General features: G+C 37.3%; 1 protein-coding gene across 2 annotated transcripts in view; it reads left to right on the top strand.

The window, feature by feature from the left end:
- FREM1 (FRAS1 related extracellular matrix 1) overlaps window positions 1-16,732 on the top strand; it is a 76,799-nt gene extending 60,067 nt beyond the window's left edge. For both annotated transcript variants that reach the window (XM_085213549.1, XM_085213550.1), the window contains 8 exons: window positions 2,343-2,492; window positions 3,661-3,899; window positions 4,595-4,642; window positions 4,898-5,080; window positions 5,347-5,472; window positions 6,178-6,293; window positions 11,445-11,530; window positions 12,458-16,732. In XM_085213549.1, the coding sequence (XP_085069675.1) occupies window positions 2,343-2,492; window positions 3,661-3,899; window positions 4,595-4,642; window positions 4,898-5,080; window positions 5,347-5,472; window positions 6,178-6,293; window positions 11,445-11,530; window positions 12,458-12,657 (1,148 nt within the window). In that variant the 3' untranslated portion in view covers window positions 12,658-16,732. The remainder of the gene's footprint in view (window positions 1-2,342; window positions 2,493-3,660; window positions 3,900-4,594; window positions 4,643-4,897; window positions 5,081-5,346; window positions 5,473-6,177; window positions 6,294-11,444; window positions 11,531-12,457) is intronic.
- The last annotated feature ends 841 nt before the right edge of the window (window positions 16,733-17,573 follow it).

The raw sequence follows: 17,573 nt of genomic DNA, 5'->3' as shown, positions 1-17,573 counted from the left end.
AGAGGAATTGAGTAGGAATAAAAATGCCCCAGTTCGTTTTCTGGAAGTGCAGTAGGTCCCCTTAATGTCACACTGTAGGTGTCTCTAGGCAAAAAAATAATGTGGGAGAGAGTTGCAGGATTGAGCATTTGGAGATTCAGTTTCATCTGAAAAAAAATTGTTTTTGCCCATCTAAATAGATTATCTGGTAATGAGAACCCATTTGTAATCATAATAATTCCATTTGCACATGCAAGCCTGATTTTTGGAACACATTCTGCAGGCATAGACTAGGATTTATTATAAAAAAGAGGAGTCCATAGAGGTCTCTGAATGTATCCTGCAATACCAGTAGAAGTTGTGCCACCACTGCCAGGAGTAAAATTCCAATGGCTTAAAGTCACAATGGCTACAGAAGAGACAAAATATAGGAAGTGTAAAAGGCTGAAATAAATAATATATATTTGTGCTATTAGATTAAGTGCTCGTCTTCATTTTGGAAAACAGATACGGGTAATGTGGTAAGTCAGTTCCAGCCTGACAGTTTTTATTCTAGCATCTCAACTTTTATTTTGCAATAAAGGCATCACATGGTAATGAAAATATATACTGCTGTATCCCATGGATGAATTCATATGCGTAATTCAGATTTGCTTGGCTAGCCTATAGTAAAATCTGTAGCTGTGAGTTCTGTTGGAGTTAAGGCACAAATATGATTGTTTTGGAAATACAGCTGTTATAAGCCATTTTGAGAAAGCTGAGTTTAATGAAAAGGTACAGAGCAAACAACTTCTGATTCATTTTCAGTGGTGGATATGGAATAATACCTAGCAGACAGCTGTATAAACTTGAGGAGAAAGGTGGAAATTAGCCCTAATTTTCAGTGTTCTGTAACACTCATGAAATCTTTGAGACTAATAAGCCACTCCCTGAGACTTTTTATTTAGTATTAGTTTTATTATATTATTTCTATTTAAATAAGATATAGAAGATAGATGAGAGAGATCTGTGTAAAAAAATACTGCACTTACCCAACATTCTGGCTCTCTTTCCTCTGAAGTACTGTGCAATCAGACTTATCAGCCTTTGGACTGAAATGGCTAGAGATTATCAGAAAGAGATTTTCAGTGCAAGGCTTTTCCATGGAATTTTCCTTTTCTGCTCATACAAGCAGATTCTTCAAGCAAGTTATCCAAGTAGCTTGGTGCTTATTTCTGTCTATGGTGGTGAGCCACAGAAAAATTAACTGTGAACATGGATGGAGATGCACACTGTCTCCCTTTTCTGGACACATTTCAACCAGCTGTGTTCTATCGTGTTGTCTTGAGCAGCTCTTTTTGAAAGTCCTTTGCTTAGGCTTAGCCGGGAAGGACCCTACTGCTTCATTCATTCAGGGCATTTATTTCTGGTCAAGAACTCTGATATTTATTCATTAATCACATATTTATTAAATGTTCAGTAAGTGTAGTAGTAGATTTGTTACAAAAACAATCAACAGCTATTCCTATTCACGGTACTGATTTGCACATTAGACTTGACTCAATAAATTGTAAATGCAAGTTAGGGGCAGGAGGAGGCCCTATCCAAGTTTGTGGGTCTACTTGTGCTAACTGAGCTGTTCTTTGCAAGAGGATTCAAACTGAAAAGGAGCAGGGCTATGGTAAGTGTCAAGAGGTTGTAGAGATTTTATTTCACTATATTGCCCTTTGACATTAATTCTGGATGTCAGCATTGAGTTTTTAGTGACATTTTCTACGATGTTTTTATGATAGCAGTGTGTATATTTAAATCAGTTTCTGTTGTGCTACCTCTGACTTTTTCCAGACAAATTTCAAAGCTTTTTTCCTAATAACTAGCCTAATCCTTTATGTTGGAATGATCTTTTCTCTTTCCCACTAACCCAAGCTTCAAGTTACCTCAAGTAAAGAACAGTTAACCGAGTCAAAATTTTGTAGACAGGTGTAAAATATGTCTTCTGAAAGACATATTTTACTTCAAGCCAGTGCATTCTCTTATCCTTTTGCAGGTGTGTTAGATGAAGTTTTCAGCATATATATATATGCTATATTTTATCTTGAAAATTCCAGAAGTCCAAAATTTGTGTATTGTAGTGTCATTTCTCATGTTTGAAGCAGCTTTTTTTGTTACAGTATATGCTCTCAAACTGAATCAACATTGTTTGGGAACAAATTTGAACCTTAAGTTATTTAGAAGAACAGCAGGAGTCCAGTCAGTTGGTAGCAGAACAATAGCATACACAAGCTACTTCATTCTAGCTGCAGACATGTTAATTAATATATTTCTGACACTCTGATTGATTGAAATAGCAATTAAAGAGTAATTAAAATGTTTATTTCTGTTAGGAATGTCAACCAAGATGTGGAATATAGCAATTACTTATGACAGATTAGAGGAAGATGACGAAGTCTTTGAAGTAGTTCTGAACTCCTCTGTGAATGCTGTTCTTGGCACCAAGACAAAAGCTGTAGTGAAAATTTTGGACTCAAAAGGAGGTATTCTCTTTTGATCTTCATCTTTAAACTGTGGGATAGTCTTGGCTAGGTAGCTACTTATTTTCAACCACAAGTTGTTCCTAACACTTACCTTCACATCAAAATGCTTACTTTCTTTTTAGAGAAAACAAGCCTGGCAGTTGCAGACCATTTATTTCCTCACACAATCACATCCATCCTCTTAGGAAACACAGCATGGGGAAAGCAACAAGTACAAAATGAGAAGAGTGGAGGGGAAACAAGCCACTTTTCATAACAACATGAGTCCAGCTCTCATTTATTGAAGTGAAAAAAAGGATTTTTGACTCCATTAGAGTTGTTTTTTTTTTTTCCCCCAGTGATTGTATAACACTAGTTACACGCTTCTGAAAAAGATTGACTTTCCTCTCAAAAAAGAATCTTAACAACTAGACTCAGCTCTCAGAAGTATATTTTCTAATGCCTAACAATCACAATCTACAACATTACAGTACACAGCAGTGATTACTACAGAGTTTAGGCCTTTATTTCCTTATTATTATTGTGTTTTTCAGTAAGTAAATGTGGTGCCTAAAAGCTTACCAGAAAGCAGCAGAAAAATACATAGGACACAGCAAAGCAGCTGAGTCCTATGAAGGCTGAAGAATGTTTTCCCTTCTGGCACTTACTGAAACTATATTTTAAATGGATTTGTTATAATGAATGAGGCTTGATTTAAAAAAAAAAAAATCCTTTTAAAAATGCAGATTTAGTTTTTCTCATAATGTAAAGATATTCATTGACTCAGCTAGATTGAAGGAACAACAGTGTCTGAGTTTATGGATAGGAAATTGGCTAGTCATAATGGGAATATCACTAACCTTAGTTAAAGATACCTATCCTTGCCCAAAAACTCAACACTTCAAATCCTAATTTCTACCTGGATACTGCTATATTCAGCAGATGTTTGGTAGGGATTGTGATCTGTGGTTAGATAGACACAGTACATACACAGATTGTTGCAGTCATAGACAGTTTTAATTAAAGAAATTCCATAAAAAAAGATGATTGAACAAATAGAAAACCAACCACATCAAGTGAAAGAATCTTCTAGCTTTTAATGACAAGCTGTTCATGTGGCCATGTCAATGTGACCTGTTATCTGTTCATGCAGCTAGAACTGACCATCTGCCATTTTTTGTCCTTTCAGGTCAGTGTAGTTCTTTACATTCTTCCAGCCTACGCAAGCAAGACTTCTGGAGGAGAACCACACTGTTTGCAGTTTCCTCAGGCTCCTCATCACCTTCCAGGCCTGGCAGTGTTCACTTGGAAGGGATCCCACCACATCCTTCCAAAAGGATGAGAGAACACAGAGGTGACATACTGCAGGAGCACAGGTTGGCCAATCAGTCAAGGGCCAGGCTGAGAGTGACTGGAAATGGCAGAATAGTAAGAAACTTCTGTATGATTTAGCTGATTTATGAATTAATTGGTATTTGCTGTCTTCATTTACTTGTTCTGTTTTTGTAGTGACTGTGCAATAACTATAAACAACCAGTTTGCTCTGAGTCTGATGTAAGAGCTGTAGAATTATTTAAAATACTTTGGGGAGGGCTGGAAGGGCATAGGAATGTTTCCTGATTTTTAAGATCTATGTATGTAAGAGGGAGGAATGAAAAAAGAGTTGGCCAAGGAAACATGCAACAAGCAACACCAGTAATTATGTAGGTTCTGATCTTGTATAAGTTATAGGTCAGCTAAAGAAAGACACAAAGTTTCACTGGAATCACTAGAGTCAAGCCAATGTAAATCTGGTCTTGAAGTTGTAAAGATGAAAATATTGTTATCTTAAGCAGGGTATAGTTACTGCCCATCGAGTTTTCCTGTTCAAGCAAAGTTGATTTAACTAGCTGGTTTAGTTCACATTCAGATACTATTATCTTAAAAGTTAATCTGGATTATAGCACACATTTAATATGTGCTATTTTCAGAAGCTATTGATTTTCAGAACTAAACCCAAGATACGCTGTATGTGATTTGTAACCTAAACTACACAGTAAATCTTGCATGTTGGGTTTTTTTTTGTTTGTTTCTTTTATGTATAAATACACCCTTTTCATTCTTATATTCTACCTTTTTTTCAGGTTCATTCTTCATCTGTATTTAGAAATGGAACAGATGTGGTTTACAAAGTAAGAGTATAATTAGTATTGCTATGATTTATTTGTTGATTCTGTTATTTCCTGGCTTTATGTAGACCAGTACTTTCTTTTTCTATGTATCTTTCTTTTTCCTTAGTATAATTTGATTTACAACAATTTATATTATTGCTTGAGCGGATTGGTCGCAGGCAGGAGAAGAAGGCAGTATTGAAAAAATTGCTTGTAAGTGCTAACTCTCTCTTTTACCTCTCCTGTTTTGCTTGTGTCTGATACTGTGAAACCAAGTACCATGGGATGGTATCACTCAAAACAGAGGATGGCACCTCATCAGCTAAAGCAAACAAGAAAGCTGAAGTGTCAGTAATTAACCAAGCACAATCACAGATAAATGCCGTTTCCACTAGGAAGACAGAAATCCCACAAGCTGATAAGGCAGAACTGGCATCTGATCCAAGCTCAAGACGTCAGGTATGAAACCTTTTGTTTTCACAGACATTTTTATCATCTGTTTTCAGTCATGCTCTTTCCCAAAATGAGTTAATGCCTCTGAGATCTGAAGCCTGACTCTTCCTGTTCCAAAACAAAGTTTAAACAATACACAGACAAATAACAGTGCAGTCCTTTAAGAGTTTTCATGTCAGTAAGTTTTAAAATGAGCTGTCTCATCAGTTTCATGGAGCTTGTTTTATGTAAGTATTTTCTTTTGAATGTTCAGATGCCATTCCTTTTTCTAGGACATTCACTCCTTTTCAAGGGCCTGTACATCAGATCTGAAGGGGCTCATGCATTATGAAGAAAGCACTCAAAAGTTATTTCAGTGTGATGGGATAGAATGGAAATTTTGGAGTTCCCAAAGCAAGGTAAAAATGTCATGAGTACGCATCTAAATCAGAATATGGAATCTACAGTAAGCAAGACTCTGAAGTTACGAATCACCCTGTAACAATAATTGATTTGCACGGGAGATAAAAGAATTGTCCAGAGTCACATCTGCTGTCACCAGAAGAGATGATTCTCAGAGACAAGATGAGAGCTTTATTGCTAGGATTACTTTTCATCTGTCACCCATAGGTGCTTCTGGACAAGCAATGTGAGCACAAACATACTGATACTTCTGGGAATAAGTATGAGAGAACCAGTGAATGAAGTCTTGACATAATTGGTGTGATTTAATAAAACTGGATATCTTAGGCATTCTATAAACATGCATCCTCACTCACCACTTACAGTCTCATACTGAACCATGCTACACTGCATTCCCTACACAGACCACAGAAGCCAGAAATATTATCCAAACTAATTTACACTCTTGAGAAGATTTCTGGATCTGAGATTTTATGTTGGTTTTAGACTACTGATTACAAATAGTAGGATCCTCCAGTAGGCATGTAGTTCTTTACATCTTTTAAATGATGTTTTAGCTCTGCTGGGATTTGTCAATGTCCATGTTCAGTTGGATTCTGCAGAGGCCATAAGCAGCACTTCCAGCCTCCAGCTTGATTATTAATGTGTAGAGCTGACTACTATGAGCAAGAATTGTTTTTCCTTTTCATCTTTCATTTTAGGAGGCAAGTATGAAAAAATGTCCTTCTGGATGGCGTCATCATGATGGCTGCTGCTATTTCCTGGTAGTGAATCAAAAGGTCAGCTGGGATACTGCTGCTCAGGCCTGCAGAGAACAGTAAGAGACTTTTTCAAACATGTTTGTTGTGCACTGGTTGTTTCCCTGAAATGGTTGCTGTTCCTAAGGTGGTAGTGATTTGGCTAAGTCCCACTTCTATTATGCTTCACAGCACCAAAATGATTGAACAAGCCCTAGGATTATGGCTCTGTGGAAAACAGAAATATTATTAGTCTCACTACATTTTGCTTTGTTATCCTACTTTATTCACTACATTAATTCATGGCTGTTTCCCACTGGGAGATGTGTGGCTTAGTTTGGAAGAAGAAAAATACAGCAAAAATTCAGTTCTTCAGCCTTCTCTGATTCAATACTTCCTTTGCTCTCCCTTCAGTAAATTAAAATGACAGCAGAGTTTGCCAGCTCTTGTGTTCCTCATAATAGTCCTCTCAAGATGCAGCTCCTCAGAATCTGTAACTACTCAAAAATCTTAACATCCAATCTTACAGAAAATTTCTGATTTCTAAGGATAAATGAAAACTGATTAATTATAATAATAGTTATCTCGAAGAAGGAGGCAAATATAAAATCCACCATTTAGTTAGTCTTGATCTTTGGAGGCTTGCTTTGTGGCTTTGGATTTCAGAGTTTAGGACTGAAAGAAATGCTAGCCATGGCAACGCTGAACTTACCCTGAGATTATGTATGTTCTGTATCTTGTGCTGAATACTGAGCCCCAGATTGAACAAAACAAGAGAGTTTGATAGTCCATTTCCATTGCTCTGTGAAATGAAAATTGAAACACAGATAAGTTGGACATGAAAGAAACAGAATATATTCAGTAAGCAGCTAAAGAGCATGCAGGGAATATGAAACATGGACCAGCAGGCATAACAAACCTTGATTCATTCTAGACAGTTACATTAGCTTATTCTGTTTTGGTAGTGGGCAAATGGAAACTTGACCTTGTAGGTGATGGAAGATACTTTTCATGGAAACTCAACACACATTTCACATTGTTGATTATTTTACCTAACGATTCAATTTATCCAAGTAAAGTTGTCAGTTGTGAATGTTCTAATTTTTTTTTTCTGAAAGATTCAACATTCAGTTGCTTCCTGGGGAATTCACAGTGAATTAATCATATTAATCCCTGGGAGGCGTTTCCATTTCCTAAAAGAGTGTGTTCCTCAGGACACATACTGTTTGTAGGAGATAACTTTGTGCTGAAGGCTACAGTGTGTAATATGGAAGTTAAACTGAGTAACAGTAAGTTAGTCACAGCGTGAAAAAGCCACACAAAGAGTCAAGGCATATCACAATCCCCAAGCAAATGAATCCTAGGGCAGTGACAATTTAATTAATGTCAGATTACCACAGACTGGGGAAGTTTTATCATGGTAAATGAAATACTCCTGACCTCCACCTGGAATTGATTTACAAAAGTACAACCCCAGGCACACACTTAGAAGTGTTGCTAGAAGATAACTTAATACTTATTTTGTGCTTTTGCTCTTCTCCCTGAACCCCCATCATCCACCCCTACCAGTTCTGGTATTTCTGTAATTAATATTCTTAATACTTCCACTGTTGACATTTAAATGACTGGTGTTTTCCAACAAGAAAATGAAATCAGCATGGTTGCCATTCCTCTGTTTTTAGTATATCATACAAACATTAGATACTGAATCAAAAAATAACAAAAAAAAGAACAGTCAGAATATCAGCTACTTTTCACTGAAAATGAATAATTCTTATTTAAACAAAAAAGATGTTATTTTCAATTCTTATTCAGTTTTGTTGCTAAATTTGATAGTATATAAAACAGGAGAAAAGCACACTGTTAAAGCTATAACAGTCTGCAACTAATCAATCAGCCATTTGTTCTTTTAGAGAAAACACTCTCATCCCAAGTTGATGGACTTGAGACCAAACTATTCAGTGAAAGCAATGCTACTGATTTATTGTGGTCACAATTACTGTCTGGATGTAACTGTATGCACATGGGCTTATGCAAACCTGTTGGGCTTCTTTTGCTGTATTTTCCATCACTGAACTTTGACATGCATTGCGTCCCTTTGTTACAAGTGGCATACCAGCCTTTGGTTTCCATATGCAAAGGTAAAAGACAACAGAAAGATGTGCTTGTCTTGACTCAAGCTGCTGTGTGCCATGGTGATAGTGAAACTGAAAACAACTCAGCTCACTGCTCTGAAAACCTTACACCATTTTAAAACCTCCTGCAATACACTGGAGAGAAAAGCAAATTCATTTCTATAGATTTGTTTCTTATGGATGAAGGGACTCTTGGCAATGTGAAGAGAAGCATCTGAGAGATATTATGGCTCAGTGATCACAAAGCAGCCTGATTCAGTAGTAGCCATTTCAGTCATTTATGCTGCAGTTCTTGTTTATACCGTAGGAACACTGTTTCCACAGGCAGCAGGACTCACTGATAGGAGACAGTTTCACTGCTGCCATCACTGAGGGGACTCTTCACTGGAAAGACAGTATCCACTGTTGCTTGTTCTGCCCTATTAGTCAAATCATGCCTTCATCTTCCTGAAGTTAAATATTTATTGAGAATCTAAGTATGATCCAATTTTTGATCCTTTACAAACAGCTTATTAAGGAAAGAGCTGTTCTTTTGTTCTCTGTAGATCAGCAACATATGGCTTCAGCCCTTGGAAATTACAGGAAGAATCATACTACCACAATGGTTAGATCCTTCATGACAACTCAGCACTGTATGATGCAAAGCAGGATGGACCCTGTTGTTCTACTCTCCTAACACTGTGCTTAGTCCTCCAACTTTAACTTAAAGTTGATTTAACTTACATTAGTACTGATGACTCAGATATCTAAAGTCATTTTAAAGGCTGAGGGTGTTTTGTCTGACTTTCAAAAGCCACTCCAGAAATGTATGGCTGCTGTAAACTCTACATCATGTCTATCAATCTCATCTGAATGTTTTGAATACCAAGAGGTGTCAGAAGCAACACTAGGCAGCTATTTCAAGGCACCAGGATTACTCCCCAGGCAGTCAGACAAAAGCCTGGGTTAATGAGAGCAGAGATTTTCAGTCACTTCCCCCTTCCTTCACTGTCAGTTTGGGATGTGAATTTACTGAAGCAGTTCATATCAGGTGTCCTCCCATCCTGTGAAGATCTCCACAACTAGTTGAGTGTGCTTTTGCAGAAGTTCATTTATCAGAGTGGTACAAAGCTGCTTAAAGTGTGCTGCTTAATTTAATGTAAAATCAGGAGTCTTCATGCTAAGTGTTTTGCATATAGCTTTTGAAGCACAAAGGAATAATTTGCAAGCGGACTGACTTAGCATAGGAATCAGAGGTGTGATTTGTTTTGGTTTTGCTTGTTGATTTTTTTTTTATTTTTTGCTTTTTTAAAATATTTACGAAGCAGTATGATATCCTCTCTGGAGTAATTCATATTATGAAGTGGTAGATGAATACAACTCCACAAATAACATTATCTGATTAATGTTTATAAGTCTCTTAAGTGTGGGAGTCAAAAGGACATGGCCAACCTCATTTCAGCAGTCTGTGGGGACAGGAAAAGGAGGAATGACTATAAACTGGAGCATAGGAAGTTCTGCACCAATATTGCAAAAGAACTTCATAGTGAAGGCAATGGAGCACTGGAACAGGCTGCCCAGGGAGGTTGTGGAGACTCCTTCTCTGGAGATATTCAAATCTCGCCTGGACGCCTACCTGTGCAGCCTGTAGAAAGGAGCCTGCTTTGCAGAGGGGCTGGACTTGATGATCCCTAGAGGTCCCTTCCAGCCTCTACAATTCTGTGATGCTGTGATAATCTTGTCATTTCCTGTGTCTGAATCTCTAAGGGTACAGATTAGTAAAATTATCCTAAGTGGTACTTCAGGACTGCTTTCATTTCTCTACAATACAGCAAAACCTCTGACTAGGTGTAACAATTAGAATGGTTGTTCTCCCTTCAGCCATGTGTTTCTCAGACTGTATTTAGAAAGCACTCCTATGGAGAAAAGATTAGATAACATTATAATTACTGCAGTGCTTTCACAATGCTGAAGTCTCTCTGTGGTACTTGAAGTAAAAGTCTGAAACTGTTATTGCTCAAACCACCCCTGTATATAAAATATTATATACAGTCAGTGATACAAATTGACACTTACTGTTTGTTTTTAGTTTTCCAAAAGCAATTGAAACAACAGGGATAACCCATGCTTATCTAAAGCGAATGACTTAAGTTCTGGTGCTTTGATTGTCCTTAAGAAGCAGACATATAAAATGCTCTAGTTTTGTTCTTGCTTAGCTAATGGCGATGCCACAGAGGCTGCTAAGCAAATTCGTCCTCAGCTTCAGCAACTGGTCAACCACTGCCACAGTAAATGGGAGTGGCATTCTGCTGCTGAATCAGTTATCCTGGGAGAACGGCCTGAGTAAAATGCTCTGCTTTCCTGGTTATTTTATTTGAGGAAGAAGCCAAAACATTCCAAGATCATTTGCCAAAATAACTGTTTATTTCCTTTTTCACTGGAAACTTGCTAGACGGACATGGTGGTTGGGCTCAGAGAAGTGGAAACATGCCACTCTTTTGACATAAGGGAATGGAGAGTATGTGCTAAACTTTGCCATGAAGCCTGGTCAAAGCCTCTGTAGGGAGGTGGCAGGACAGCACTGCAATCAGCCAGTGGAACCTGGGGAACCTGTACCATAAGGGGGTGCACAATGCCTGATCCATGTCAGGATGCTTCTAACTACTTTTCTGCTTGGTCAGTGTACCATTTGTGTTTCTGAGGCCATCCTGCCACACATTTACTTGCTGTGAACAGAAAATGTCAGCAAGGTTCTCTACACTTTGTTCTTTGATGGTGCCAGAACTTAGGAGGCTCTTGGTGGGGCATGTTACTATGTAGTTCTTGGTGCAGGGCAGACATGATTGCACACAGTGTGAGGGCTAACAGCAGGTCCTGCAGGCCTTGGTGTACAAAGTAGAGTCGTGGACCCACTGTACAAAGGGGCATATGTCATGACTTCAGTTCTTCTACAAGTGACACTAAATACAATTATTCTTTCCTTCCAGTACTGAGTTTCCTGTGAAATTTCAGGTATATGCTTTATATTAGAATCAGTACTTCTTGTTGGTCAGTCCATGTGAGATGTCTGTCACTCTGTGGAACTCTAATCACTTCATCCTCTCTTGTTGATCCTAGATACCTGGGGAGCCTAACAAGTGTGGCTAATGAACAACACATGCAGTGGTTGTGGGAATTCAGCGGGAGGAAGCCCTTTTGGATAGGCAAGTACATTAGCTGACAGTAAAGTCTTGTTTCCTCAGAAGCTTACAGTTTTTCTGCACTTTGGAAAGAAGAAACTGCAATAAAGGTTTAAGCCCAGGTTTCAAATGTAGCATCATATTCCACTTTCTGCGGCTTTTGGTATTTCAGATCAACTAAAAACCAAAACCCATCAATTACCTGGCTTTTTTTTTTCTTTTTTTTCTACCAAAATAAAAAGTTTATCTAAGTTGACTATTGCTGAGGTGCTTTTTGCCTTGAAACCTTTCCCACTTTAAAGCTAGTTAGAAAATCAAAGGTACCAACTTCAAAAACTGCAGTCAATTGGAATCATGTTTAATGGTATAATGATTCTATTAATCTGATGGAAATAAACTGCTCTGATGAGAATAAAGACTATAAACCCATTGTGTCAAATTTCTGATGGTAATCTCTTCTAGCTATGAACACAGTTCATAGTTGAAAATATACCACCCATTTTGGTCTTAAGAACTCAAAAGCTAAGTGAAAATGCATGTTTTAAGATGTGTTAACTAATATGCTTTCAAAAAGGTGAATAAAATTTACAAAGATCTGTAGGATTTTATTTTCAGGTGGAATCTGGATGAAGTCTGAAGCTATAAGATATTTTGTTTGGCTTCCTCAGTGGCAAAAGAGAAACTTGTGAGATGATAAGCAGGCAAGATATCAAAGAAAGTATTTTAGATCAGCCAACAGTGAGGAAAAGGATATTTTCTTGTATTCAGATGAATCTAGTTGCCATACAAATACTCAAGTGTATTTTATTTGTATTCCTCCAGATGTTATTTTTTCTTTCAGCATAATACTGTATGCCTTTTAAACAGAAGGACAAAAAAAACATGCTTCCGTTGGCATAAGGCTGCAGAGATGATGAGTCTCACTCATTTGTTCTTATTGATTTCACACAGGCTTGAATGACCAAGTCAATCCTGGACACTGGGAGTGGAACGGAGGAGAACCTGTCACCTACATAAACTGGAGAAGGGGCTTCAATCACTTTCCAAAGAGAGGCAACAACTGTGTAGTGGTGCAGAAAAGAGGAAAATGGCAAGCAACTGATTGCAGGAAGGCCAGACAGAACAGCTACATATGTTCAAGAAAGCTGTAAAAAATGGGGATCCCTGTGAAAGCATGTGGACATTCCTTTTGTTTCTGTCTTTCTGCAGACAAGTGAGGGTACGCAGATAGAAAACCATCTTAATTATCACCAAAGATTATTTTATATGCTGCCAGAGATGCAGATGCTTTGGACTCTTACCAAGAAATAGAGGTCAGTTGTAAACAGCGAGTTCTGGTCAAGGCTTTGATCTCTTTCCAAATACATCTATCTGTCATTCGATTCATTTGTGTTTTCACACTAAAGAACTAGGCCTGACAGCCTACATAAAATTTCTGTGCAAACATACTTATTAAAAAAAAAGTAGCACATCAGTCTGTGTTTCAGTCTTAAAGACTGAAAGATGTGGATTGGCTGATAGTTTAATTAAATTGCAATGAAAACTGCAGCTTTGTCCTGCAGTCATAGAGAAGGAAAGACAGCTTGGGACCAAAATGAGGGCAGACTCTGCTGGCTGGCTATAAACACGTTCTCTTGGGTGAGGATGGGAGAGACACTATCAGAATACTAGTGCTTCTTCTGTGGATGCCCTTCTACAATGTTTTACAAAAAGAGTAACCACAGAAGGGTTTACTGACATACCAACACCAACAAAGCTTCTTTGTTACTTTTTCGGCCTTCCAAGAACAGTTTCAGATCCAAATGAATCTTCTCCTACAGAGCTGCATGTTGTTTGACATTCTGACTAAAATCATGCAATGCTTTTTGGAGTTCCAGGATGGTGGTATCATTTGTGCAGTGTAATTAAATAATGTGGGCTTTCTAGATCTAATGCTATCTCAAAGAATGATTTACACATGCACACAAAATTAATACGGAAGCTTAATCCCAGAATAATATCATGGGATATTCAGTGATACATTAACATCAATAGGATTAGTATGTGTGTACAAGCCAGTGTAACTGCGAGAGGCACATTATATTAAAGCAGCTATGGATTTTCGAAAGTATTAATCTAAGTCCTTATTAGGGATTTGAGGTTTTTAAAAATAATAATAAAAAATCCAGATTTATTTCTGAGAAAGGCTTAAAAATCAGCATTTAACAGAAAAAAAAAAGCCAACCAGCTGCCCGTAACTTCCCATTTGGTAACACTTTGACCTGTCAAAAGACTTGTTTTAGGACCTTCTTACTGCCAGCCTCAGAATTAAAACAGAAACAAGTCCTAAGCTTCCTAAAAAAAAACCCAAAAAACAACTGCTCCCAAATATTCCCTCTGCCCAGCAGGAGTGTGTGACAGGTGGTGTGGCACAGCATATGGAGAATTTGCCCTGTTCCATATGAACTCTCAGCCCTCCTGCCTGCCTGCCTGCTGCCAGCAGTTGATTCTGTTCATGCCCTCTATAAATTCATAAATTTGTCCAGCCTCTGAACCAATTGCATTTGTGCACCATCTTCAACTCTGCTGTTTCTAAGGTTCCACAAAGTCTGGTGAGGGAACAGATGCAGCAGAATCACCTCTCTAAGCTGAAGAATACCATTCTGGGTTGTATTTATCCCTCCTTCTTGTCTTGTGGTATGTTAGAATAGGCATGTCAGTAGCTGGACAACCCTTCTATGTAGTGAGGACCTTTGTGAAGTTGCTATGGTAAATAAGCACAAGTGCATTACAAGTTCAGACGTAAAACACTGCGGACAGAACCTTGTCACCCTTAATGCTAATATCAACAGATACAACCTAACATATTTCCAGGACTTTTTTGTTATCTTTTTGCCACGCTTCTAGACACTTCTATAGACACTAACACTTTTGCTTAAGGCATTACACAAACCAATACACATATGCTGTTTCTAGAATTTCCCAAGCCACGTGGCTTCTGAGTACCTGTCCAGGTCTGTATTTACTTCTCATAGTTTTCAATGAAAAAAAGCCAGTAAGAGTCAGTAAAGCATGTGTGGGATCTCTGATTGCGTTCTGGAATCACTGAGAAAAACTACTAAGCATGTTAAGATAATAGAAACTTTTATTTCTTTGGAGATTTCCTGCTGTGTTTATTGGTGCTATCTTTATTAAACTTATGAGGATTGTCTAAAGACCTCTCCTAATTATTTAATGAATGACCATAACAGAGAGGAAATTTTGGCCATAGAGTTCTTGTTTCTTGACCAATAAGTAATAAATGGCTAATGCCTAGACTGAGAAATCAAAGATCTCAGGTTTTTGAAGAGGGGATAATTCTTCTATATTGTACCTTTCTTAAAGTACCTTGAAGTGATTGAAGAATATGAAACCTTCACTGTGAAACAGATTGTTACTTCTGCAAAATGTTTTTACCGGTTTCATTAAATCTACAACAATGTGTTAATAAAGCTAAAACTTTTATATGATAATGCAAGGACATTTCTAACCTGAAATGCTCCAGAATTATGTTTCAGTACAACAAACTCTTCTGAGCATGCACTCAGAAATTTTAATGTGTTCATCTTTAAAAATGAAGTGTTTTTTAAGCAATTCTTGCATCTTTTATTAGAATACCTGAGTTTGAAGAAAACAACAAACTCAAAGCAGGAAAAGCATGAGTAACTTTTTTTTTTTTCTATTGCATTTGGAAGATGATGTCTCTAAGAAGTTTAGGAAAGAAAGGGAATAAAACCCTAAAAAGTTACTGGGAACATTTTCAGTCTTCAATACTGTTCGAATTGGACTTTGAGTACACTCAGGGGGAAAAGGAGCATTCAGGGGATCAGCATAAACAGAGTAATTTTGAGAGGCTGAAAGTCATGTAAACTCTGGTGTTCACATATGGATGTTCTGAATAAACATGAGAACTATTTAATCAGAACTATCCATATGCTTTTTAAAAGCAACAGAATTAAGAGGCAACAGCATAGTCTTTAGGCTGGCTTTTTACAAAGGGAGATGTAATGTGAGCTTCTTATTTGTCTGCTTCTTTTAACCACCTCCTCTCCCTGTTAAACGTCTTATCTATTGACCAACTTCAAACAAGTTGGACAGAGAAGATGACTCAAAGATGACAGCTGTGTAAAACATTGCTAGGCAAATGGCCCCTAAAGCACTTTCCAAATCAATGTTTTCTGATCTGAATTCTTGTGCTTTTAAACTACTGAGATCTTGTAGTGGGTGGATACCTTCTGAAGTAATCCTGCAACCAGTGTAAAGACCTCTCTTCGTCCCCCAGATTCAGCCAAACACAGGGAGACCAAGATTCAGTAACTTAGGAACAAGCTGTGTGAGTGTGTTATTACCAACTTCATAAAGCTTTAATTTGGAAAAAAATGTGTGAAGCTTTTCAGATCTCTTCTGTGCATGCTTAAACTTAATGAATGCATTCAAGTCTTCACTCATTCTAAAATTATAAAAATAGATTAACTGAGTAACTATTGTGATTCTGCCTTATTTACATCACAAGACTGGTGCTATCCTAATGACTGTATTCAGAATGCCATATATATTGTTATGCCTGATTTTGTAATGTTAATACAAAACTGAAACATATTATTTTGATTAAAATACATTTCTTCAGCTTCCTTCCTTGTGCTGAAGGTTGCTTTCTTTCTTTAGCTAGTAATAAAAAAAACATCGGGTTGAGCATAGCAGAAATGTACCTACACAATATACGCATTTACTTTGTGATATTTCTGAATTCTGTCTCTTCTTTTGTGTTTTCCTGAAACTAGTCAGGCACATTTGTATCATGAACAAACTATATTTTTAAGAGAAAATACTGGGATGTTACTTTCAGAAGTAAATTTAGGGAAGTTGTGAGCAGATATGCAAGAGGAAGAATGAATTCAAAGAAGAATGCCAGTCCATAAAATTTTAATATGATTCTTCATTTAAACTGTAATGTAGAAAAAAAGTCACTGTTCCCAAGTAACATCCAGTCACCCTTGTGAAAGAGACGCAGATTTCACTTCTCTTTTATTACAAGAAGCAATGCTCCTTGTAATCATCTTTGACATCTCTGCTACTCTATCTCCCCTGCTTAACTACTATTTATTTTTGTAGAGCTGAGAAGTCAGCAGAAGTCTAGAAATATGATCTCTAAATAACTGGATCTAAACAGAATAAGCAAAGGATACATGCATACGAACAAATATTTCAGAAAAGTCTTCATACATTTTTACACTAATAAAGCATACATGCATCTTTTTTGTTGGCTTATGCTAAAAACATTTTTTTGTTGTTGTTGTTGTCAAAGTGAATCACCATAGCTCTTAGAAGTTATTCATGATAATCTAAGAAGGAAGGCATGTTTTCCCGAAGAATGAATTTTCCCCTCTCCCTTTGGCTCACAGTCCTATGGCATAACAAGCTAAGGCAATCGAGGATCTGTCTAATATGGCCCCTCAACCTGAGTTCAGAATGTGGTATGCTCTCAATTACTTGGTAGATACGTACTGGTATGATTCAGGAAGTGCTTCAGAGGTGGGCACCTTGTCCAAATATTCCAAGTTGAGAATTAGAACTGTCTATTTCTGTTAGAGCAATGAGTCAGCACAACACATAAAAAACAAACAAATTTAACCCAGCTCTGCTGGAGACAAACTGAACATTTTGCATCTAAATTGTAGCAACAGTTTTAAACTTGGATTCTAGCTCTGTTTGTGTAGCTTGGAGAATGGAAAATGTAAATGGAAAGGTATAAAATCAGGGAAGAAAGAAATAGCATAATGGAGGACTCTGAATAGCAAAAAAGTGAAGATCATAATGTACAGTACCAGGTTGAACAAAATTAAACAGATTTATATAATATGCTCTTTCATATTATACCTCATACAAGCCTTTTGGTTTCATAATTGTAACTTCCCCACGAGGCCTGTATGTGATCTGTTTCCCTGAAACTCAGTAAAACAAAGACCACAGATGGCTTTCTTTGATAAGTGCAATAATTGGAGAATAAACTGCATAGTGCTAATTCATTAATTCTGAGGTCTTCGTATGG

The sequence above is a fragment of the Meleagris gallopavo genome, chromosome Z (assembly GCF_905368555.1).
Source record: "Meleagris gallopavo chromosome Z, MGAL_WU_HG_1.1, whole genome shotgun sequence".
Classification (NCBI taxonomy): domain Eukaryota; kingdom Metazoa; phylum Chordata; class Aves; order Galliformes; family Phasianidae; genus Meleagris; species Meleagris gallopavo.
The sequence above is the reverse complement of the archived record's forward strand: the minus strand, read 5'-3'. Positions and strand labels throughout refer to the sequence as shown.